At 37.1% G+C, this 27662-nt stretch overlaps 1 protein-coding gene across 2 annotated transcripts in view; it reads right to left on the bottom strand.

Annotated features, from left to right (window-relative positions):
* Positions 1–27662, bottom strand: part of cdh22 (cadherin 22) — a 195134-nt gene that overhangs the window by 10660 nt on the left and 156812 nt on the right. For both annotated transcript variants that reach the window (XM_084128131.1, XM_084128132.1), the window contains 2 exons: positions 12408–12525; positions 5359–5610 (listed from right to left, as the gene is read on the bottom strand). In XM_084128131.1, the coding sequence (XP_083984257.1) occupies positions 5359–5610; positions 12408–12525 (370 nt within the window). The remainder of the gene's footprint in view (positions 1–5358; positions 5611–12407; positions 12526–27662) is intronic.

The raw sequence follows: 27662 nt of genomic DNA, 5'->3' as shown, positions 1-27662 counted from the left end.
GCCAGGACTCCCATCATGGCAGATGGGCTGTAATTGGGACGGATGTGTGCAGATGCCTTGCTGCACCCAAATGGATTTATCACGTCACCCTCAGAATGAACTGATGGAGGAGTTGTTTGTTTGAAGGTAATTAGGCAGAAATTTGTTTTCATTCCCTCCTTATCATGCCACAAATTGATCTAATAGGAATGGTGCGGCATTGAAAGAAGGCTGTGATCAGGAGGGACACCCTCTTCCCTTCAACGTCATGAGATCTATCCGATCTTTGCACTCAATGCCTGGGAGAAGAAGAGGAGACATTCTGGTGAAACTTTTCATTACATGTAAACTAGACTAGAAAAGACTGGTATAGATTAAACTAGACTACCCCACTATGAATTTTATTTCCAAATACAAATTTGATTCCATAAATCAAATCAAATAAAAAGAGAAAAGTTATAAACATTCAAGGAGTGAGGTAAGAGAGGCTGTGCAATCAGAAGCTGTGCTTTCAAACACCTAAGATTTCAAACAACTAGCATTAAACTTTCATACGTTTCTGCCTTTCTGCTTTACTTCAGTTTTAATTGATGTTCATTTCAGAAGAGGATCATGTCCTTTGGGACGACATTTAAATTGAATTATTAATTAGAGATCAATTTTGAGGTGCTTCGCTCACACATTAAAACTAATGTCAGGATGATGAGATATTTTCGGAGAATGAGTGATATTTGTCCATGAAAAAAACTCACCATCGTAATGCTAGAGTAGTTGCTTAGGCATTGCTATGCGGTTGCTAAGGTGTTTTACCACACTGCTATGCAGCTACTTAGATGGTTGCTAAGTGCTTTCTTACTGTATTGCACTCTCAAGTCTGTGATATGACTGCTACCTTTCAACACGCCCCCTACTTTTTGGCATACCCCTACCTTTCCACATGCCCACTACCGTTCGACACACCCCTACTTTCTGAAACACTTCTACCTTTCGGCACGTCCACTACTGTTCGTCACGCCCCCTAATTTTCAGCACACCCCTACACTTCAGCAAGCCTCTTACCTTTCAACACAACCCCTACTTTTCAGCACGCCCCAAATGTTCGACACGGCCCCTACTCTTTGGCACACCTCTACATTTCTGAATGTCCCTACCTTTCCACACACCCCTTACCCTTCAGCACGCCCCTACCTTTCGACACGCACCCAACCTTTCGACACGACTCCTACCTTTCAGCACACCCCCAATGGTTTGACACGCCCCCTAGTTTTTGCCACAACCCCACATTTCAGCATGCCCCCTATCTTTTGACACACCCCCTACCTTTCAGCACACCCCCTACTTTTCGGCACACCCCGGTCCCCCACCTTTCAACACAACCTCTTGCAAACCAACCTTGCAAAACGCCCCCAGCCATTTGATCAACTCCCAACCTTTCGGCACACCCCCTACATTTCGACATGCTCCCTACCTTTCAGCACGCCCCCAACCATTGGACACGCCCCATACTTTTTGGCACACCCCTACATTTCAGCATGAACCCCTACATTTCGACATACCCCCAACCTTTCAGCACACCCCCTACCTTTCGACATGCTCTCTACCTTTTAGCACACCCCCTACCTTTCGACATGCTCTCTACCTTTTAGCACACCCCCTACCTTTCAACACGCCCCCAACCGTATGACACGCCCCCTACCTTTCATTACTCCGACCTGCAGATACCCACACTTGGCTGCAACAACTACAGTGAAAACTATTGCAAAAGATGTAGTGATAGCTATAATAAAAAAAAGGATACAATTTTTGTCTTATTAGTTTGTCTTAACCAATTTCATGTTATATAATTACAGCCCTCAACCACGTCCTCAAAGGTCCTGATTCCAGAGATGACCTGAACAACATGTTTGACGTGTTCACACTTGACTTCTCCAGAGAGAAGATGAAGATGGAAGTCAACAGTTTGGACACACTTTACTGAATCTACTGGATATAAAGCCAAGTTATTTTAGTATCATTTAGATATGATATAGTTTTTATTAATTTTTATTTCAGTGTTAATTTTAGTCTTTTGTTGACTTGGCAACTAGCTGAAAACAATAAGTTTAATACGTTTTTTTATATATATATATTTTATTTTATTTCAGTTAATGTTTATCTTATTTCAAGTAATGAAAATGTTTTTTTATGGTTTTATTTTATAATAATATCTAAAATTGATGTTTAAATGCTTAAAAAATATATTATTTTATTCAGAAAACTAAATATGTATTTATTTGGAGTGGATAGGGAAGAAAAAAAGCATAAACAATGCTTTCAAAGACTGTATTATTATTTTACAACAAGCTCTAATTCTTTTTTGAAAAGTCCCTGACTAAAAGTATGAGCAATAATGATAGTGATGCTTGACTGAGAAAACATGGCTAATTAAACAGAAAGGATGTGCGTCTGATGACCCGCACACGACTTATAAATGATTTACCACAGGAAAGATGAGCAACAGGGAGGGAAAAAAAACCCTGCTCAGCTGACTGAGAACAATTCATGTGGCGTACTTTATAAGCGACTGCAGAGGACAGAGAGAGAGAGAGAAAGAGGGATGGGAAAAGCTCTAAGTGGAGAGGAGAGAAATAAAGACAGATATACTGAGGCCAGAAGAAAGTCATAAAACTTTCAGCGATGACAACAGAACCGCAGTCCAACGGCTCTTCGACACGGGAACAGGAGTGCTGTGGATGTCTGGAAAGGATGCTCTATTTAAAGCGCTCAGTGATCCGCGGGGACAGTGGTGCTGATGCTGCTCTTTTCACGAGCTTCCCTTAACTCACCAGTTCTCCACTAGAGAGGCTGGATGTCATTCACTGAGGCCTGTATTGTGTGCGTGTCCGCTCTGCGTGAACAAAAGCTTTAGTACTCTTCCTGATAGAGGATGAGGAACTGCAGTCAGTGGGCAGAGGATGCTGTATGAAATATTGATCAGCTTTCATGTCATTCTAGTTTGTTTTTTTTTGCCTCCCGTCGCATTTGAACCCACGAATAAGGTTTTAAAGAATGATGATGGACCATTAAAAGAGTTACAGTGGTCGTAGAGGTAAACATGATGTGTGCGTGTGTGTGTGTGTGTGTGTGTGCACAGGCAGCACAAATGTTCAGCACTTGCTTGACTCTATAGTCTGCTGGTCTCAATGCGTCCATAATCCATAAATGCAGATAATAATGCTCAAACAAGCATTTTCAAGTGGATGTACTTGCATCTTCGAGATCCATCAGTCACCTGGTGATTTCATCAGTTATTTTGTTCACTATAGCATTCACACCCATGACCTCTGCATTGTTCTACCAGTCAAGCTGATGTTGGCAGTCAATATGCTGTCAAATCTGTCACACTGTTTCAAAGCTATACCAATAACATAATATTGAATGCATACAGCATGAGACTGGTGTGACAGAATCACATATCAACACAGTCTGTCAAAGTCTTTCATCGCAAAACCAGCAAAAAACAAACAAACGAAACTTGGTTACTTTTGCTTGGTATCCACGTGAGTATGTGATGCAACTATCTGTAACGCACTGTCTACATTCATCGAACTCCACCCACAGGAATTACATCATTAATGCATAACAAGTTCATCCACCTAAAAAAGTAGTACACGCTCAAAAGGACAATGCACAACACTAAAATACATGCTTTACTTACGTTTCTTGCCCGCTTGGCTTCCTGAAGCATGCATTTCACATTTGTAGTTAAAGAGGCCATATTATGCCCTTTTACAAAGTCTTGATTTTGTTTTTTTACTAGAACAGTTTTTCATGCTTGAATGTTCATTATTTTTCCTCATATTCTCCATTGTTGCAGCTCCTCTCTTCCCAGTCTGTCAGTAACGCTCTGTTTAGTTCCTGTCTCTATGAAGCCCCTCCTTCTGAAAAGCACACTGTGCTCTGATTGGTCGACTGGATCGTTGTGTTGTGATTGGTCAAGCGTTTTGAGTGTGTTTGGGAAATGTCCCGCCCCTTACCATTACCGCCAGTTTCAACACACTACTAACTAACTCAACCAGGCCCCGCCCCTTTATTCTGCCTATGAATTATTTAAATGAGGAATATTGTGATGTGTTTGTTCCCAGAAGACTACAATGGAGGCATTTCATGGAGTTCAGAAACAGTGACACTAGCCGCGTTTCCATTATAGATTTGCGCAAAACTTTTGCGATATTTTCTAAATGTCGATAAAAAACTATTGCGAAATGACGGGCATTTACATTAACCAGTGTTATGCAGATAAAACGTCATTTTTTCCTCTCGCGATAAGTCAGTCCAAAAATCATGGCAACTGATGTTTGTAGGTTTACGTATATCGCAGCCACAGCACTAGCCATTATTTTTAATGGAAGGAGATGTAAGGTGTTTCTGGGTGTTTCTCCCTCATATCTGCTTCGAGGTCTTGATGAATTGTGGTATTTCTTTGTTGTTTAGAATCCAGTATTCTCGTAATTCTTTAGTCTTTTAAGAGTTTAATAAAGAACTCTGTCTCGTCTTCTGTCAAACATACCGCGTCATCTACGTCAGGTGACCTAAATGCGGAAAAACCATTACAGTTTCCATTACAGTTTTGCGAAATATTCCTGTTTCGAAATGCCTGAAAAACCACCTCATGTGAGCATAAAAACTTTTTTTGCGATATATGGGAGTTTTTGCGAAATTGATGTGTTTCCATTGGGCATATATATATATATATATATATATATATATATATATATATATATATATATATATATATATATATATATATATATATATATATACACATATATATATATATATATATATATCACACACACACACAATAAAGTTTGGGATTTCATACATTCATTTCTTATTCAAACAAAATCCTGTCATCCAGCATCTCCAGCTTCCTCTTTCATCCTCATCACCAAAAATGTGTTTTGGGAGGACAGATCAATACAGTACAAAGAACGTAAAAAAAAAAGTGGATGTTGGAAAATAGCAATGTCTTTTCTGTTAACCAAACGCTTTTAAATCTCCGCTATTGTTTCAATGCAAATGAACAAGCACGCCGTTATTGTAACGTTGTGACGTGTGTGTTCAAGTAAGCCAGATGTGAGCAGATTCTGCACAATACGCTGTATTTAATATATCAAGATGACTCACGAGTTGAGTATTTGCGCTAAATCTGTGCAGATTTGGCTTACACGAACTTCCCCAGCAAAGTGAGTAAACATAATAACACCCCAAATTGGCAAGTGATCGGACAGCGTTTGAGTTTTACCCGCATTTGGCGGGTTGGCGGGTGTTAATTTCAAACCCTGCTCACAGACGTTGTAAATCAATAAAGAAAGTTGGTGAAGTAAAAGGTTTTACCTATGAGAATGAGGATGCACACCAGCAGTGCGATGAGAGCTCCAGGGCTGAGCGCAGTGGACATGACGTACGCCGTGGCGTTGCAGGACTGGATGGCCCCGTCCGGGTCACAGCCACACACGTGTATGGTGAGGGTCCCCGTGCTGCTGAGGGCCGGAGGGCCACTGTCCACCACCAGGATGGGCAGAAGGTACACGTTCTGCTCCTGACGGTTAAAGCCGGACCGCTGCGTTCTGATGCCGGCTGTGTTGTCTAGTGAGAGGAGAGGACAGAATGTTACGTAATCTGGCTCAATATATGCAATCTGTTATTCATACAAAAAATATGCATTATTTTATTATTACTGAAAAGGTGAGCCTGAAACCAGCCTAATTATACAGGACTTTTAATTACGACCAATTCGTCAACTTGCTGTTACAGTAAGACAACCCATCAACTTTCAACGTGTTTAAAAAATTAGGGGTACTAAATATTTTAGTACATTTAGAATGTACTGTAGAAAATTTAAAACATATTAAATAAAAAAGTTTTTTTTAGTAAAATACTTATATTACACTTTTTACAGCATAATAGTATACTCTCGGAAAAAAATCCTCTCAGTATTCCTCTCAGATAGTCGAAAAAGTGACCATATCACCCCAATTCTGAGGTCTCTTCATTGGTTACCCATTAATTTCAGAATTGATTTTAAAATCCTTTTATTTGTATGTAAATCTCTATGCAGCCAAGCACCAAGTTACCTATCTGAATTGCTACAACCATACACTCCATTAAGAAGTCTGAGATCAAGCGATAAGAACCTGTTATTAGTCCCACATTCCAGACTCAAACGCAGAGGGGATCGAGCATTCGCTGTGGCTGGGCCTCGGCTGTGGAACAATTTGCCCCTAGAAGTTAGGATTGGCCCTTCCGTGATTTCTTTAGTTTGGTTTCACTTTTAAAAACGCACTTGTTTTCCTTGGCCTATAATTAAGGTTGGTTAGTTTTACTATTTCTCTATTGAGTTTTTTCTTTTTATTCTAAGTCTGATACTGCCATTTCTGTTTTATTATTGATGAGTCTGATACTGTTTTGCCATTTCTGTTTTATTATTGATGAGTCTGATACTGTTTTGCCATTTCTGTTTTCTTACTTTTTATTTTAAGTTCGACAATGTTTTTGCTACTCCTGCTTAAGGCTGCTCTTAGATTTGCTGTATCTGTGCTGTGCTGTTATGCATGGTATTATTGTCTTAATCTTGTAGTTCTGTAAAGCACTTTGGTCAGTCAGTGGCTGTTATAAAATGTGCTATATACATAAAATGAACTTGAACTTGAACTCTCAGAAAAAAAGGTACAAAAGCTGTCACTGTGGCAGTACCTTTTCAAAAGGTACATCTTTGTACCTAAAGAGTGCATATTAGTCCCTCAAAGGTACATATTAGTTCCAAAAGTGTACATATTAGTACCTAAATGGTACATATTAAAACCCTTTTTTCTGAACCTACATATACATGTATACATGAAGAGTTCAGATGAAAAAGCCTCTAAGTGCCATCTGAAATTTTCTTCTAGAATGATCATTTTTATCAAGCTCATATATTTAAGTTCAATAATTTCACTTAAATGGCAATGCAAATTACCAATTAATTGTCATTTAAGTGAAATTACTTAAGTTAAATATACAAGCTTTATAAAAATGATCATTCTAGAAGAAAAGTTCAGATTGAACTTAGAGGCTTTTGCATCTGAACTCTTCATATATATATATATAAATACGTATAGACATATTTGCCCTTTATTCGAATGTTATTAAAAAATTGTTTAATATAAGCATATTTCGTAGCTGTACTTGGAGTCAATTTAAAAAAAAATATTTTTTTTTTTTTTTGTGATAACACAATGAAACATGCCAAACTGTGCAGACATGATTTTGGCCAAACAACGAAATATTAATAACTGAAAACAACCATAAATTAAACTCACTGCAGGCTTTTAGCAAGAAACAGCAAGTCTAAAGTTCCCCAGAACTGCCCAAAAGCTTTTACAGCAGCTGCGGAAACGCCAGATGTATGAATGTGACTAACACTGACAAACAGCAAAATACTACAGCAACAGCTCAACTAATGGACTTGCATACAGGCACAAAAGCCATCCATCATGCAGGACATTCATCACTGTCACCTCCAGCGCTAGAGCATGACTTACTGATAAATACAGCACGCGTTACCAGATCCGTTAGAGACACGGGCAGTTTTGCTGAGTAAAAGCACTATGACATTGTGACTCGACTGGACCAGTAAATCGTCTCTCATTCTCATAAATAGGCTATAGCGCACACCATTAAATAGGCACCAAATCCATTTCCCTTTCTAAAGTCTAAAAACATCAGAAATGGACACATTATCATAACCAAATAACCGTTGAGTTGTTTTCCCTGCAATGAGCTGAAGTAAATACCGAGATCCGAACGCCAGTGTGTTTTAAAATGTGACCGAAACACAGTCATTGATCGGGTTATGTCAAATCCATCAACCAATCATTTATTAAAGAGCAAGGAGCCGTAACCTTTCAATATTAATCTAGTTGGGCCGCGTCTTTCTGGAAAACACCTAAATGACAAAAAGAGGACGCAGAAGGAACTCATTGATTGAGTTCAGCACCTCGTGTCAGCATTCAGATTAGTTTCATAATTGATTTCGAGTCATCAAAAACTGTGAATCAAATTTAGTGCTTACGTTTATAAGGGTTTCTGCACTTTTTGACCGATGAATTACTGTGACCTTTTCAGTCGCTGGATATGGATTTTTAAAAGGATTCATTTCGCTAACAAGTCATTCAGAGTGACTCACAAAAAAGAATCGACTCAAAAGAATAATTCGCTCACGAATTAAGAGAACAACAATAACTAGCTGATGAAATATTGTAGAAAAGAGCTTAAAATGTATATAAAGATTTTATTTAAATCCATCTGGAAATAGAAAACACCGTTTTAAATTGGTGACAAGGGAAACCTTGGGCTTTTAAATCAAATTTGAAATGTAAAAATGTATTTATGTGATTTTGCAAAATACAATATACATAATCTTTGAATTTCCATGCAGTTTAATATGATACATATACACTACCGGGCAAAAGTTTGTTATAATTAAGATTTTATTTTTAAATGTTTAAACAGATCACAACGGCTGCATTTATTTGATCAAAAATACAGTAAATACGGTAATATTGTGAAATATGATTACCATTTAAATAGGTGTTTTCTATTTGAATATAATTTTAAAATGTAATTTATTTTGTGATGGCAAAGCTGATTTTTAATTGGAAAAAATATAAGGAATACATATATTATATATTACAATAGAAAACACTTATTTAAAATTGTAATAATATTTCACAATATTACTTTTACTGTAATATTTTTTTTTTTTACTGAAAAATGTTAAATGAAATAAACGCAGCCTTGGTGAGCAGAAGAAACTTCTTTCAAAAACATGACAAAAAAACTTAATTATTTCAAATTTTTGACCTGTATTAGCATATAAAATACATTTCAAAAAAGTGGATGGATACTTGAGCCAAAATAAACATGAATCTCATCACAATTAGATAACAAAATATCACCTAAGACACAGATCCGGTCACTTGATCTGATGAATTACATTCACACATTTTTATACGAGTCCAAACACTTGTTTTGGGCATCTGTATTTGCCAGACGGAGTCGTAACGTTTCTGTATCACGGGATCAGCCGACTGAGGGCAGAACAGTCCATTTTGAATACAGAATATGGAAAGAGAACTGTGAAAACAAACCAGAACAAAACTTCCCGCAGATGCCAAAAACAATCCCCAAACAAACTGAGTAACAATGAACAATGCCCTCTCCGCCTGCGCTATATGCTCTGTTCCGACTAAAAGCACGCCAACGGGCAACTGGGGAGCAATCGGACACGGGGAATGTTAGTGGCATACGAGGGAAAGGCAAATCAAACCCTGGTGAGAGAAAACAGCCTCGTGCTCTCAACTGGCTCCAGACAAGCTGTCCAAAATCAAAAGCCAAAAGATGTTTTGTTTGGAGTCGTCAATCAAATTCCCAACGTGCCAAACAGCTCTCGCTCTCTCTCTCTGGAAAGACTCCGATGTGGCTATTCAAAGCACAAAGTAAGATATGAATTTAACATTATAGTGAAAGGACATTTGAAACAACAGGAAAAAGTTTGCTAAAAAACCTGCGTTTGTCCTCGTGTGTCGGATCACAGAGGGAGAAGGTAACGCAGCGATGCGCTGTCGAAGAGAAAAAAGTGACAGATTTAATCTGACAGGTTGACAAATGTGTCCATGAAAACAGAAGTATGGGGGATATGGGACGTGGGAGGATGCAAAGTGTGTTCTTTTGAGTGCGCTTGAGAGGGGAAACCTGCATGTAGGTGTCATTTTAGGAGAGTTTCTGGGTCATATTTCATCCCCAAATCAAATGAGACAAATGCTGTTAGGCTGCTATTCCCTGTTATACCTCTCAGACAGAGCGCAGATCCGTTCTGTGCCACTAGTAGAACAGAAATGAAACACTTCACCTTTAATTAACCTTCGTTTTTTGGTTGAGAATTAAGCACATTTCCCCAAAAATACCTTTACCAAAATAGAAAAGAAAAGTAATAATCATGATAATACTATAAAATGTATAGATATTATACAATATATTTGATATATTTTATTGTTAATCAATCACTATTGTAATTAATATTAATAATAATATTGAATCATTTCAATATTGAATTATTTGCATATTTCTTTGCATCACATAAATCACTTGCATACACACATATATATTTTTTATATATTTGCATAAATTAATTATTATTTATTTATATATATATATATGCATTATATAATATTAATCTAATTAAAACAATTAACTGCTATCGTTCACAATGATTTGCATACTGCCTTGTAATTGTTTTTATTTCTCATTTTGTATTTTCTTATATATATATATATATATATATATATATATATATATATATATATATATATATATATATATATATATATATATATATATTCTACTGCTGTTTGTGCTTGATCTCATCTTCCATAAAGACACTTCTGGTCTTTTTGTCTTGATTTTGGCGTTAAATATGACCTGGGTGTTTCTTCATGAGAGTCACTCTTTTAATGAACACATCAATGCACAGTTGCACAGTTTGTATTCTCACAGTGTTTTAGTAAACAGGTGCCTTTCTAACAGCTATGGTTTGTGTGTCTCAGTGTGTGTGCGTGTGTGTGTGTGTGTGTGTGTGTGTGTGTGTGTGCACGTGCGTGTGCGCGTGCGTGTGTGCGTGTGTGTGTGTGTGGGTCTCCGCTCAAGCGTGCTTCATGTGTTTGTGTTTGTGTGGCTGTGTGCGTGTGTGTGTGTGTGTGTGTGTGTGTCTCCGCTCAAGCGTGCTTCATGTGTTTGTGTTTGTGTGGCCCTCACGTGCTCCGCTGACATTTCCCTGGCTCTCCACAGTTGACATTTCCATCCTGTCAGATCAGTCTGGATTTGCCCATGCGTCACATCAACTAACACACATCTCTAAAGAAACTTACACACATCTCTAAAGAGCCTGGCAATAGCACAACCCCCCTCAGCCTGACGGGACCGGCGTTTGGGGAAAGGCAACAAATATAAGACTGACAAAGCAAAACAGAAATGAAAAATATACATTTGAGAGCTATCTAAGGAGAAGATGCCTGATTATTTGCAGATGGATTCACGTCAATAATCCTAGCGCGCTCCCAACCCAGATGGCATTATAGGGACATTCCCAAAGTATACTATCTATCTATCTATCTATCTATCTATCTATCTATCTATCTATCTATCTATCTATCTATCTATCTATCTATCTATCTATCTATCTATCTATCTATCTATGTCTGTCTGTCTGTCTGTCTGTCTGTCTGTCTGTCTGTCCGTCAGTTTATTTATTCTTTTCATTTTGTAATTATATGTGTAATGTGTTAATCTGCTAAACATTTGTCAACTTTTGACATGGAATAAAAGCCACAAAACTTCAATTTTGGGTCTTTAAATGATGACTCTTAAAGTCAAAATAATCAAAAACAACAGAATTCCCAGTGCATAACAGAAACTCCATGCATATGAATTGGACAGAAATATTAAATACCCCTCATTCTCTGTTTCCGAACACAAACACCAGATGCTACAACAGAAGGTAATGTCAAAAAAGTGACAATGCAGCCTACCTCCCGGGAGCGTTCATGAAAGATTGCATTTGTCAAGTCAGACTTACACTAAAGGTTTTTTTTTCTGCCCATATTGGTCTTTTCGGGAGAGTGAATAAACTCGGTTCATACTTTTCTGTCACCTCACGCGGGTCGGAGACAGAGGAGCGTCCTGTCGAGGGAGTGTCGGACCAGAAACAGCCTGGAGGAACTGTATCCGTCTGATTATCATGAGCGCAGAGTCAAAGATAAGGTGTCCATTCGGGGAAGTTCACTCAAAGATAGAGTAAAAATGCTTTGTAGGAACTCTCACTGGTCGGATGATTCTTTTAACAAAAAAATCCTTTCTAACAGAACATCAGACTCAACAAACAGAACCGATGTTTCTATTTCGCCTGGAGATGGACAGACGGTCTGAAACTGTCCAACACGAGAGGATTAAGCAGAAGACTGTTCTCATATTGATTTCTCCTTTGCAGGAGACAGGCCTGAGCTGTGGTCATCATGCCATGCAGGAGTCAAAGGTGAAATGTCTTTGCAAAAGATTTACAATTCTGCTTCAATACTCGTAACTAAGCCAAAGATAGTCCGGAAAAAAACATGCACCTTTTCTAATTTTAGCTGTAAATTTGATTACATGCCCATTCACTATATGTGGGACCTTTTTGACTAATTTAAATAGCTAATAGATACACTACTGATCAAAAGTTGACACTGAAGACTGGGGTAATTATTACAAAGCTTTTGACTGGTAATGTAAATGCAATATTCGTGCATGTAAAAGAAAACGTTCCAATGCATCAAAATGTCTGATAAAGTGGTAAAGATCCAGTCTCTCACCCTTGATGTCCCACAGTGTAAAGTGTCGGTTGTTGGAGGCTTCGGGTGCCAGCGTGAAATAGAAGCGATGTCCAGACTGCGGTTCATCCCTGTCCACTACGCTGATGGTGTGAATGAGCTGGAGAAAGAGACAGAATGTTAATAAACCTCAGTGTGTCTGATGAGCGTACACATGCATGAGTCCTCAAATCATAAGTGTTGTTGAATAAGGAGTGCTGTTACATTAATAAGTGATCAGATCATAAAACAGGTAAAAATCCCACAGATGCACACTGAAGGAACGTAGACGAGATTGCATGACTGACTCATCCAGAAAAGTAGTCGACAAGTCAATATTTACCTTATGTAAATGACTCACTGTGCACTGTGCAGCTTCAGCGGTCTTTGCTGTTTCTGGCAAGTCTAGAGTACGTCCACACCGCTGAGATGACACCGGTGACAAACCAAAATCTGCATACTACCTATATTGCCAAGTTCATGCAGCTGGTGTTGTCACAAACGGTGCAAACACAAGCCGTGTCTTACAGTTCCTGTCAGCCTCTGGACAACACTTGATAAGTTGAAGGGAAGGTCTTTTTAATTGCACTCAGACCATCTCAGATGTCCACAGCTCATTTATAATGTGCTTTGTGAATGCAAAACTTTCACTTTTAGGATATTAATAGATTCCAAATATATTCAGGCAACTGTTGTGCACAAACATATGTGGATGCACACAACCAGCACAGAATAATGGCAGAGCTCAACTAGTCAACCTGCTGCATAACATGTTGCACAACAGCTTTGTACAGTGATCTGTAATGATTACATATTACAAATGATGCAAAAGTGAGCATACAGTGAACCCGGAGCATTTTGCAATCACGAAGCACATTAGAAACAACCGTGCGGACATGTTTTCCTCTGAAAATGTAACAGCGAAATATCATGCTAAATCTACACTGAGCTCTCGGCCTACCAGGCTTTCGAATGACAGTTTCTGTGATAAATCAGAAGTGCAAGGCGAAGAAGTTGCTGTCGCAGTGTGAGTGGGTGTACTTGTGAGAGGCATCGGGCCCAGTTACTACATTAGCCGGTTTGTGAGACAACAGATGGAAGCGTTTAGGAGGGCGGGAGGAACAGAGGCTCGGGAAAAAGAGAGGGAGTGCGCGGCACTTCAGAAAATCCCGCAAAAATTCCCATGTTCTCTCGTTGCTCATTTCTCATTACACGGTCATCAAAAGGCTCGCACGCCATTTAAGTCAATTTTTAGGGAGGTGATAGAAAATCCAAAAGTGTAATTAGAGGAGAGAGGAGGAAAAAAAGAAAGTAAATTAAAATTCTTTTTGCAAAGTCTTTCCTGCTCCCTAAAGTACAAATGAAGTCAGAGAGGAAGACTCAAGCTTCCTCGGATTGGAAAATGAAAAGGAAGCACGCGCGCACACACACACGTAAAGTGAAAGCAAGGACAAATGCTTGAGACGCACAGTAGTATACTCAAAGGAGACCTCACACTAACACTGATGTCTTCCCTTCAAAATGATTAAAGCTGGAGTTTCCAAGAGTGGTAAATGCTTGTTTTTAAGCCTCAGTCCTCCAGGACGCGCTCGGTTTGACGGGGTCTGCTTTGACTCTACCGCCACGGGGAACCTAACAGTCGCTGAAGCTTTTAAAGAAATATTTCACCTAAAAATGAACGTTCTGTCATTGTTCGCACCGAGCCATTTCAAACCTGTGTGCTGTTATTTTTTGTGCAACACTTTTTCATGCAATAGCTCTCAAGCTCCAAAAAACTGATATAAAAGTGGTCTATATTTATGCACTTGTGCACTATATTCCATGTCTTATAAAGTCGTATGAATATCATGCTTAATTCTGCATTTTGAAGTGGTGCACAGAAACCATGACTTTTGGCATCAATACATAATATTTACTTTTATACATTTGGCATATGCCTTTATCCAAAGCAACTAACATTGCAGTCAAGCTATAAATAAATATACATATCTAAAAATAAATGAATAAATAAATATAAATAACATCAAAGTGATGCTTTCAAATGTCATTTTAAAAATCTTAACATGAACACAATTAAGAGATTTGGCAGAAGGGAATATTATCAGTGAACATCAACTTAAATTTCAGTCTGTTTTTATACAGGTATTATATAGTATAAGGTAAGCATATGTTATATAATACTGTATTTTTTACTGTATTTTTATTTACTGTATTTTACTGTGTTTTTGATCACCATAAACTCTCTTTGTATGCAAAAGATTCTCCAAAACATTTATTTATTTTATTATTATTATTATTGAAATCATGGGAAACAAATAACAGACTCAAGGTTGAGTAAAAATGACAGAATTTGTATTTGTGTGAACTACTTCTTTAAACAGTTGAAATGCTTATATCTAGCAACATCTAACGGCACACATTTGAAGGAAACTATCTCCCATTGTGTACTGATGTTTTTGTTTTTACCACTGCAGTAAGAAACACACACACACACACACACACACACACACTTGTTTAGGTATGTTATTTACAGTATGTTTCTGCCCTGAGGTGCTGATACCCATGAACTGTATAAGAGCTGGACTGCACATTTACTCATGCTGGTTTCAAGCCCACTGACTGTCAGTCACGCTCACACGGAAACATATTCTGGCTCAGAAACAGACCTTGGTGTTAACATTCATTCACGGCAGTGCTGTTATCACAGGCTGTGAGCTGCAGGCAGGCTTGCCAATCATTACCAGAGGAAGTTAACGTATACGTTAAGTTAAAAAAGCCTAGTGTGAAATCCTACTTCTTGTAGTTGGTGTTAAACACATGCAAACTTCGGCTATACATTTAATCCTTAAAAAAGGTGGCTTAAAATTTTATTTTCTGTCAAAACAGTGGAAGTGTGGACGGCTTAGGAGTTCAACCTCAGATGCTATTCTCTCTCTCTCTCTCTCTCTCTCTCTTTCTTTGGGAGTTGGTCATTATATATAATATATATATATATATATATATATATATATATATATATATATGTAATTGTAGAAAATCTTAACATGAACACAATTAAGAGATTTGGCAGAAGGGAATATTATCAGTGAACATCTTTTTTTTATATAGGTATTATATAGTATAGGCTAAGTATATACAGTGTTGGGAACGTTACTTTAAAAAAGTAATTAGTTATAGTTACTCACTACTTGTTCCAAAAAGTAACTGAGTTAGTAACTGAATTACTATAAAATAAAAGTAACTCGCTACCAGGGAAAGTAACTATTTGCATTACTGTTAAAAAAAAGTTGCTATATGTCAAAGAATTTGGATTTTTTTTTTTGCAGTTTTCACAAGTCAGTTGAAATGAGTAGAACAGACAGGTGTTTGTACATAACTTTCGATATGTATTGCATGTCGACAGACAGCAAGAGGTTTATCCTGCACTTCAAGCATTATCTTTGTAAGAAAAGTAAACAGTTACACCATATAAAGTGCATTTAACTCTAGCAAATTAAATCAACCGCTCTCAACTTTTTATTAAAAGTTTTATTAATAAAGTAAAGGCATAGAACCAGTTTATTTGTAGTGCACTGACAATAGTTTTATATAATTAGTTAATTAAATTAATAAAAAGACAAAAAGACCTTGAGATATGTTTGGTAATTGTACCTGAATGAATTGAAAATTAATTTGCTACATTTCAGATTAATAACGTTATATTTGTTTTCCTTAAAATTTTAATTAGCAGTAACTTAAACACTTTGCAGTTTGAATATCCATAAACAAAATTACGGAGTATGTTTTTATGTTTCCACTGTTCGATCGCGTCCGCACCTCACACACACACACACACACGCACGCACGCACGCACGCACTCACACAAATGTAAACACTTTGCGCCTTTTCGATCGCGCCCGCGCCTCTCTCTCTCTCTCTCTCTCTGTGGCGCGTGTGCTGGCATGTGTGTAAAAACACTGGCTCTGATTGGCTACCATGAAACACATGACTCTGCCTTAGCCAATCATAATCGCTTAACTCGTTATTAACCCACCTCCTCACTAGCTGTGCGAGCCAGGGGGGGTGCGTTCGGATTACACAGTTTATTCAATCAATGCATAGTAACGCAACGACTTTAAAGTCCAGTAATGTTAACGGCGTTGTAACGACGGGAAAAGTAATTAGTTAGATTACCCCGTTACTGAAAAAATAACGTCGTTACCTAACGCCGTTCTTTTAAACGGCGTTATTCCAAACACTGAGTATATATTATATACTACTGTATTTTTTTACTGTATTTTTACTGTGTTTTTGATCACCATAAACTATCTTTGTATGTAAAAGATTCTCCAAAACATTTATTTATTTTATTATTATTATTATTATTATGTTTGCAACCAAACAAATAACAGACTCAAGGTCGAGTAAAAATTGCAGAATTCACTTTTTGCCTTTACATTTTGAACTACAAACTTGAGTCAATACAAAGAAAGAGATTAGTTTAATTAATGGAAACTTAAAATATTACGCTAGCTATACATTAGTGGATCTAAGTTGATTTGACAAAAGAAAAAAAAAAGCTGTGGTAACAAATCATGAAAATATTTTTTATAGTGAGTGAAAAACACTTTTACAGCACACATCAATCTTAATTTAAAAATAATGTCCACATATATTAACTCATTTGTTTAACAGCAAAAGCTATATATGTGAACATTAGTTGATGCACAATGAACTAACAAAGTAACAAGATAAAAAAAAAATTCTATTCTATTCTATTCTAAATTCTATTGTCAATAATAGCTAATGCTTTTCATTGATGCAACTTTTCCACCCTTATTATAAAGTGTTGTCAGTTATAAAATAACACATTTTCATGGAGGGACAAATGAACAATTGAAGAATAGTGATCCAACATCAAAATTAACCAGCTGTGACCAGCATAGACATTCATTTGGGATATAATTAAACCAGCAGGTAATGAACCCTGAAATTACAAATGTTCTGGATACTAGAGTAAAACTCCAGGTGTTGAAACTCCAAAGCATATTTCATAACTCTGGGAGTACGTGCAGGTGATAATGTTTATGGCTGATTCCATCCACAGCAGCTTTAAACTAAACTCTAGCCTATTCTTCCCATGCACTTCATTATTTGCAGCGCTCCACTTCTGTCTGCAGATGATAATGCATATGCTACAGCGACGGCAGGTCACGTTTAAGGCACTTTAATCAACATGCTCCAACTCCAGTGACTGCTGGCATTGTCTGGGGTGCAGAAAAATCCATAAAGAGCCTTACACAAACTCCAGCCACACGACTGAGAAGCAGGGAAACGGGGAATGTTATATTTAAAAGATGTTTGTTTATTGGCCTCTTCCCAGTGTGAAAGAGAAGTTTTGCTGAAGTCCCGCTGAGCGCCTCCTTCCAAACATCCCTCATCTACTGCATCGGTTTGCACTAGTGCTTGTGGATAAAATGCTGCCCGTGAGTTTGAAAGGTTGAGAATTGGGAAGCGGGTATTTTTTATAAAAAAATATTTTCATGGTGTTTGGATCTGTTAACACTTCTTGGGCCTTATTACTTCATTGATGCACCACTCTTATGAACTGCCTTTTCTAGGAATCAGACAAAACAGAATATTTAAGATTTAAAATATTTGCACATAGGCAAAATTCATGCATTTTTTACTAAGCGGATACATATCTGATCATAAAAAGATCCAGTTTAAATGTCTTCCAAGATGCATTCATTATTACTTGAGGCTTTTATATTTTAACTTGCATATATATATTGGATGTTTTAGTATGCTATTGAATATGGCAATGTTAATGTATTTGGTCTTGGAGGACACAATATTGTTGATTTCTGGACTTGCTATAGATTACTAGATACTTTTGCTAAAAGTAAGTATGTACGGACATGCATAAATAGACATGCATAAATCCTGTAGCACAACGGTCCCCAACCTTTTTTGTGCCACGGACCGGTTTAATATCAGACAATATTTTCACGGACCGGCCTTTAAGGTGTGGCGGATAAATACAACAAAATAAAATTATACGATCGGCATAAAAACTGGGGTATTTTTTAAATATAATAATAAACGTGAATCCAATGTGTAGGCCTACTCGCAACTTTATTAGCAGCGTCCTTGCCTAAAGACAACTGAGAAAGCCTGTACACAAACAAAATGCCCCCAAAAGAAAAAAATCCCCATGTTTTCGGTGCTGATGCGTTCATGTAACATGTAAGGGTGGCGCTGCCAATAAAGCACCTAAAAGCTGTCACAACGAACCGGCAAAATTAATGATTATGAATATGTAAAATATAGCAGGAGACATGTTAACTGTTTACTAATAAACCAGTTTTTGTTATGTCAGTGTCGGCTGGAAAGATGAAGTTGACGATGCTGACTCGCGATCATCGCATGTAGTGAACGCGCCAGAGAGAAATGCACATTTCATACGGATGACAAGCAGAGAACAGTCTGTTTTCTTTCGTTTTGAATTGTTCTGTTTAAAAGTAGACATTTCAAGCTTTCTATATATGTCTCAGGTCATATATAGGCAAGTAGGCTACCTTATACGCTGAGTTTCGGTTAATTAATGAGACCAGCTCCAGCTCACGCGCCGGCGCCTCCGTGCCGTGATTATCTATTTTTTTTTATATTTACTTCCTATTTATTAAATCCAGACAATTGGTTGATGAAACATTGATTAAAATTAAGATACAATTAATACAAAACGAAATTAAATTTAAAGACAGGCTTTGTGCTTTCTGTTTGAGGTCTTTGTGAAAGTTTTAAAGCAGTCTTTCAGTGCCGCTTTCAGAGCGCTCACGTCCGTAACGGAGAACTGTCCCGTCTGTAACATTGTTTTTTTTTTTTTTTTTGTGAAATAAATTTCTAAATAAATGCGACTTATAGTCCAGTGTGACTTAGGCTATATATGCATTTTTTGACTGATGCGACTTATACTCCGGAGCGAAGTTATTAGTCCGGAAAATAAAGTTATTTATTATTTCTGTGCAGCCCGGTACCAAATGTCCCACGGACTGGTACCGGTCCGCGGCCCGGGGGTTGGGGACCCCTGCTGTAGCAGATCTAGGCAGGTGGAGCTGGGGGAGGTGGAGGGTTATAGCAGGCTGCAGGACTAGACAAGCAATCTCATTGGCTGCAGGATCAGAAGAGGCCAATCAGCTTGCGCCATGCGGTAATGCTGTGATTGCTTGCAGATTGCATGTAAAGAAGATCAGCCTGCGCCCTCTAGAGTTTCATGACTGAACTATACATATGTATAGAATAATGTGGTGAATCTCGGGAGACAATTATTCCACTTATACTAGACATTGTTCAGGTTTTTGTCCTTAAAACACTCTTGTGTGTAGGACAAATTTGTCATGTATTATTAATCATAGTAAATACTATAATAGTATATAAATAATGCTAAAATTATATGACCACATTTACATGACCAAGTATACATTAAGCATGAACGTGCATGTATCGGACAGCAATCTGATCCATCAAAACGCAAAGTGACCAATTGTATAATTATTCAGAAATCGGTTGCATACTTAAGAGAGCGTACAAAATTACTAAACAGTCACTGGAGTCGTATTGCTTCCTAATAATTTCAAAAAGAATCATTAATTGAGTCTAAAATGTAGGACGGTCTGGCGGAGGAAAAATAAGAGGGAAGCTGAAAAGGAAAGTAATTTCAGAGCAGAGCAAGTTTTACACGTTGAAAGATGAAGACAAAAAAGTTTTTCTTTTGAATAACGTGCACTGATGAATCATTCACAATAAAACAAGGAACATGCATTAATAATTAAACAGGGTCAATTCTACATGTTGACTTTAAGGAACCAGAGTTGTTAATTGGAACGATCCCATCCCTCCTATTTTGTGACTCTCATTTGTTTAATGAGCTGTTGTTGGGTTGGTAAAAAAAAAAAAAAAATAGTAAACAAGAGTAAATGAGAAAAGAAACTATATGAAAAAGAATAAATGAATGCACTGAACGCTGTTTTCTTAACAAATGTTAATTGCGATGCCAAGGACAGAAACAAGGTCATATTATATCTCCAATTTTGAGGGCAAAATGAATGCCTGAGGGGGTTTCTGGAGGGAAAAGAAGGAGGGATGGAAAAACAGACTTCTGAGAAAGATAGATGGAGAAAAATAATGTGAAGGAGGGGAAGATTGTGAGAGAGAAGCACTGTGTGGGAGTTTATTGAGTGGCAAACACAGCTCCCTCAAGCAAAATCATCTAATTAGATTTCCATCCAACAGCCCCCTCATGACCTCTTAAGCTGAGAGAGGCTCGGGGAGCGAGAAGCCAAGAGTCTCCCAAACGTCTTCACGTTCTCCGGAGGCTTCCAGGACCAAAGGTCTTCTGCGAAAGTCTTCCTCCTTCACACAGAGGAGGACGATGTTGACCTCCGAGATGGAACGGGGAAGCTCAAGGATAAAGAGTTTTAATTCCACAAGTTTAAATTTGCGTGAACATCAACCAGCGATGAGGAGACTAACTAATTGTAAGAAGTTAGCGGAGGCGATAATTAAATATACACAGTGCGTGGGAAACCTGGAAACATCTAATTGTGATTTCTAGGCCAGGAAAAGTCAAAGAAATAAAGACTATAAAGAAATCTCTAATTATGCTCCACTTTAAAATTGGTAATTAGCAAGAAATTGAGTGAAATCGGTGTAAAATAGTTTCCAGTAAAAAAAAAAAAAATACATGTCCAGTAATCACAAATGATTGCATGGAAAATCAGTGATTAATCATTTTAGAGAATCAATTTATTTCATTAAAACTGGTTTAAAAAAGATTTGAGTCCCTGTACAGAAAACAAAATTAGGAAATAAATTATCTGTTTAGCAATTTAATTAATGCATGCATTTTAAAAATGCAATAAAACAACAATGCACTTACAATTATTTAATAATTTAATATTTTATTGTTACGTTTAACTACATGTGTAACTCAATACATGCAGATAACAATAAAAGATGTATTTTTCTTTGACTTTAACCACTACAGGAATGTCAGAACAGGTTCACTGCATTCAGGCTCCTCTCATTATTAAATCAGAATGGATATTCAAATGAAAAAGCACAATTAACTATCATCCAAAATGTGGCCAGAAAGCAAAAGGGAGAAGCAAAAGTGTAATTTGCCCTCTTCCACATAAATAACCCTCATTATCACAGCTGACCTTTCTGTTACTCTGCATTTCACACTTCACATTTCAGCCTCCTCAGAGGAACAGCGCTGCAAATATATATATATTTATTTGTCAGTTTAACACATGATTTATTTATTTATATTTTTACTTTTGAAATAGTAAAAATGTATCCCATTACTTTTTAAAAGTGGCACTCATAGTTCTCCATACACAGTGTACAAATAATTTTCACTCGGAAACTGCTAAATTTCACAAACTATCACAATAAAACTGCAAGTTACATGTCGAAGTGAAATTTTTAAAGAAGAAAAAATTAAATTGTATATATTCTTGTAAAAGGCACTCCAGCAATCTGTTTTATTTACAACTCTTAAAAAATATCTTTATAGTGTAGTTCAGAGCATAAGTCCTGTGTTATTTTGTAACTGTATTATATTACAGTTTTTTATTAATATTTTGAATTTTGTTTTCATTTTAATTTTAGTTAAACTTTAGTTACATTTAATCATTTAGCAGTGATGTTTTATTTTTATTTAATTAGTTTTTCATGTCTATAAAGTTTTTATTCATTTTTATTTAATTTGATTTATTTCATTATATTTTAATGTATTTAATTTTAGCTATTTTAGTACATCAAGTTAAATGTTTATATATATATATTATTATTATTATTTTTTTGAGTCATACAAAGAAATTATGAACGCATGCAAAAGCAAGAGAGAACCGATGAAATATTAATAATTGATTAATATTTTTGTCAGATAAATACCTTAACCAAGTTTGGTGTTTTGTTCACTATGGAGCCCCTAAAGGGACCTTTGCAAAAATAAAAATATACAGACTTTCACGTTCTCACGAGAAACCTTTTGCAAAGGTCCATTTAGGGGCTCCGTAGTTCTCCCCTCATATTTAAAAAAATAAATAAAATACTTTCCTCATATTTTGATGGCTAATCAAACTTATAGGTTCATTGAAAACAAATATCCACTCCGGACATCACTTTTGGCCACTGTATTTTGAATGAAATAACCCGTCTGCAGGAGTGGATTGAACACTGGTACAGTGTGTGTGTCATCATATGAGCGCGATCCAATCCATCTACACGTGCATGCGTGTGCATGTGAGCCACAGTGTACTTTCCCCCTCAAACATTAATCATCTAGCCGGGACTGTCCCGCGGGAGGACCAGACCCTTGTGATCTGTCACAGTGAGCCGCTCTGTGTCGTTTGATGTCTTGTGTGGAGTCGACAGGCCTCTCGTCCCCGGGCCGTTCTTAGTATTTGCCTTTCCACCCGGCCTTTCCCTGCACACGCCACACTATATGATATCTGTCTCTTCTCATCCGATCAGGCCCGCGTGCTCAAATACCACAGGGTTACGAGTCGAATGCCACACGCTCAGACTGCTTCACATGTCAATCTGAACAAGGGTCAGGCATGTAGATGATGTCAGAAAACCAACGAGATCATGAATGGGACACAGCGTGAATCAGAGACCTCTGGGAGGAAGCTTCAGATGCCTCTTAGTTCATTTGTGTCTTTAGTAAAGGCATCTTAGGTAACTGTGGGCAGAAATGCGAGTTTAGGGGGGAAAGGCAATGGGAACAGTTTACAATAAGTTAATGCATGAACTAACTTTATTAACTACTGTAACAAAGAGCAATGCATTTGTTGCAGCATTTATTAATCTTGGTTAAGATTGGTTAATGAAAACACAGCTAGTTCATGTCAGCTGAGGTCCATCACATAATATTAACCGATTGAATGATATATTAGGAAATGTGATTACTCAATGCTTTAGAAGTATTTTTCAGTGTTAGTTCATGCTAGTGATGTATGTCTCGAGACCACTTTTACGTCTTGTCACGGCCTTGACGGTCTTTGGTCTTGGTCTTGTCTTGGTCTCGGACCTCTCGGTCTTGTCTAGGTCTCGCTGTCTCAGACCAACATAGTGGTCGGGGGATTTAGCAATACAATACTACAATATCCACGACGACACAACGTTCGATAATGCAACATTATTATCCGCAACGGAACGGATTGAAGCGCGCGTCCGAGTGCTGACAGTGCGCCGTGTGCTCGAGCCACACGAGAAAACACTGTATCCGCGGCCACTGATCGCAGCGGCCACTGATCGCACTTTGATCACTTGGTTTAAAAAACACATATCAGTAACATGATGGGTTTTAACTTCATTCAGGAGTCATTCATTTTGGGTAACTGCACAACTACACAACTGACAGATGACTGAGCGCACCGCCAACGGTGTGTGTGTGTTGTGTGTGTGTGTAACCATAGCAGCAAAACAACCAACTTTCGGATCCTGCACTTAAGCCTATAATTTCGTTTTTAAAAATGTAATTAAGTATTTAAAAGTTGCAGAATGGGTTCATTTGGAGTCTGAGACTCCGAAATCGGCAGAGATAGGCAGGCATTTGCTTAGATGAATTTGTGTCTTTGATATCTGTGTGTGTGTGTATGTTGTGTTGTTGGTGTTAGACTAAATAAATGGTATTTTAAATATCATCTGCATATCTCCGTTGTGTTGACTAAACATTAGGCCTAATCCAAGTTTATAATTGTGTATCTTTAATTTGATGTTATACGTTTTCATCTACACATTAATTATAATTTCAATTGGTTACATATTTCTCATTCTTTAGACAGTTGTTGGAGGAGCAAGATGGTGTTGGAGGTGTTTGATGTTTTGTCAGATGAACCAGTCAGTACCAGTCATGTCAGTCCTCAACAGTACACAAAAGTTAAGGGAGTCTCAATCCTCTAATAGTGCAGTAACAGCCGTCATGCAATTGCTACACATAGTTGATCTCACCCAATCTGCAAAAACATTTACAGTGAGCTCACAGTCACACACATGACATGGTCTGTCTCTGTATTGTTCTGCCTGTGTAGTTGAAGTAATACCATCTAATATGCATTGAATGTAAACTGCGGCTGAACCCTATGCTGCTGTTCTTGAATTCATACAAGTTATTGCTTAGCTTCAACACTAGTCTGTTTTTTCCCCCTCCGGTCTCGACTTGGTCTTGACTTGGTCTCGACTTGGTCTTGGTCTTGTCTTGGTCTCGATACCCTCTGGTCTTGGTAGTGTCTTGGTCTCGGTTTAGGCGGTCTTGACTACAAGTCTAGTTCATGCTAACTAATGTAATTATTATCAGATCTGTTCCCTAATTTTTGTACCAGGGTATAAAAAAAAAACATGGTAGTAACAAAAGCAACACAATACTATGGTATTATCATGGTATTTTGAACATGCACCATTGCACCTAAAAATGCACGATAGTACCATGGTACACATCCTAAAAATATACGATAGTACCATGGTACATGTCCTAAAAATACACGGTAGTACCATGGTACATGTCCTAAAAATACACGGTAGTACCATGGTACATGTCCTAAAAATAAATGATTGTACCATGGTACTACAATGAAAATAAAAAAGGTGATGGATTTACTTAGAATTCACTCAGAAATTTCTAGCAAAGTTCATACAATAATTACAAAGAAACTGCAATTCGATTTTACTGATGTTTTTCCAAATCAAAAATTGTATCTTTTAACAAAGTTAATCAACTGTGAACTATAATGAACGGACAAACAATAATTAACTGTATTTCTATTATCTAGCATTAACCAGCAATAATAATAAATTGCTCATTCTAAGTTTATGTTAGCTAATGCATTAATGGTAACAAGTTAGACCTCATTGTAAAGTTTTACTGATATTTTAGATATGCTACAATAATAATATCATGCATTTTTGGACAATACCATGATAGCAATACTAATGTGTGTGGTTTTTTTAGCGCTACCCAACTATATAAAAAAAAATGAAAACCGCGTCCCATGGATACCGCGGCCTGACACATCTACCTGACACTTAAATCCGCGTGAGCTCATAAACACTTTCTCCTTCCATGTCTAACAACGGTGTGACATCGCTGGAAGGGGAGTCGTGCCCCCGGAGCCAAAGCTGCTTATGAGCGATCGGCTAAGTCCTTTTTCATGTCTCTAGCCCTCTTTCTCTCCCTCTGTCTGATTTATTCACCTTTTACACACAAACAAATACGCTGTGTTGTCATCCTTCAAATGGGATCAAACTCTATGCATTTAGCGGCTTAAGCTAATCTGATTTCACTGTTGTTCTATCAGAAGTGCAAGCGGTGACGCTAGCGAGCGCTAGAGCAGGGAAAAGCTAACGCTAGTGTGGCACACCAACAAAGCTTGATAATTGGGCTAGCAGTAGAGCGCAACATAATGAACTGTAAAATGTGAAGTTTTTGAATCGGACGAGAGGCCATATGAAGAGAATATGACACGGTTTGCAAATTATACATAATACATAAGAAGACTTTCATTTTATAAGGAATATCTATAGGTGATTTTCGAGGCACAATCTTCTGAAGTTTGTATTGCGCAATTCAAACGGTCAAAAAACCTGTATACTATAATTGTGAAATGTTAATCTATTATAAATAGATAAAAGTTATTCTTTCTTTGCAATAAGTTTCTCTTATTTAACATTGGTTAATGCATTAGCTAATGATCAATATTTGTTGCAGTATTTATTAATATTTTTTAACATTAGTTACTGTTTTTAGTTAGTTCATCTCAGCTCGAATCCATTAAACAATATTCACAGATACAATGTTTGATATTAATAATGTGTTCGTAAATGTTGAAAATGGAACTTTACTGTAAACCTTTTACCTTACTGTAAAATAAATCTCATATTTTCAAACAGGGTTATGCATCAAGAATTGAATTGAAAATGTAATTTATAATTCCAAAATTGTTATAAATTTGTATAAAATTTTAATTGAGCTTGCAAACACAATACAGAATTTCAGAATTTAAGGAAGTACAGTAAAGAAATAACATGCAACCTAAAGAAATTTGTATTTTGTTTATGTATTTTATCATATTAATTTATATATTATGCCAGATATTTCGGCCACCATATCGGTATCGGCCGATGTTAATTTTTAATGTTATCATTATCGGCCTGATAAGAAAATGTGGCCGATATAACAAAGCAGATAAATAATGGATTATTTCCTTCAGCTGAGACACTTCAGATGCGCACTGTTCACCATGATGGTTTTGAACTGCTTAAAATATAATTGAAATCACTTCAAAAAAGGAAAAAACAGTAAAGTGCAACATGTCTGTCAGATAGGCTACAGAACATCATTGTAATTGTGTGTTTGGGACAAGGCTTTCAATGATGAGACTTTTGTTTTTGTAATCAGGCTCTCAGAATTATATGAAACTCTGGATTTAGATTTATTGGCCAATATATCGGTTATCGGCTTTCAAATATAAAGAATTATCGGTTATCGGTATCGGCCAAAATTTTCATATTGGTGCATGCCTAATATTTCGTAATAAGTTAACCTTAGTGGAACACAGCGGATGAACACTACATTTCCCAGAATGCATCATTTGTGTTGAATTTCTTTGAATTACTTGTATGTATTTATTTAGTTATTTAAATTCCAATTCAACTTCTTGTGTGTTGTGGCCAATTCAATTCAAATTCACTCTAATTATTAAATGGAAAGACAGAGCCAATTCTTCAATTCAACACTGCAATTCCCAATATGTAACATAACAGAAAGAAATGCATTTCTCAACTATTTTGAATATGTACGATAGTACAGTTTACTAATTATTATACATATTTAAACATGAAGAGTGTCATTTTTCTCTGTTCTTAAGATGAATCGATTGCTGTATTCCTCATTTGTAAGTCGCTTTGGATATAAGCGTCAGCTAAATGAATAAATGTTAAATCAGCTTAATATGCAAAGATACAACAAGTAACCGTTCCCAACTTGTAAGCCAATCTGAAGCTGAATCCACTGAAAAGTGCTAAACACAGAAACACTGCCTCAACCAGCCTGTTGAAAGCAACAAACCAGATATCTCTGGTGACAGATTTATTCAAAACGCAACTCAAGTGAAGCACATAAACAAGTTCCCTCTCGTGACTCAGGCGTGGGTAAAAATGATGCATGTAAAAACGCCTCACCGCTGAAGGATCCGCGACAGTGTTTAT

This window comes from Abramis brama (genome assembly GCF_963993115.1).
Source record: "Abramis brama genome assembly, chromosome: 11".
NCBI classification, from domain to species: Eukaryota; Metazoa; Chordata; class Actinopteri; order Cypriniformes; family Leuciscidae; genus Abramis; species Abramis brama.
Note: the sequence above shows the minus strand (reverse complement) of the source record. Positions and strands in the feature narration are given on the sequence as shown.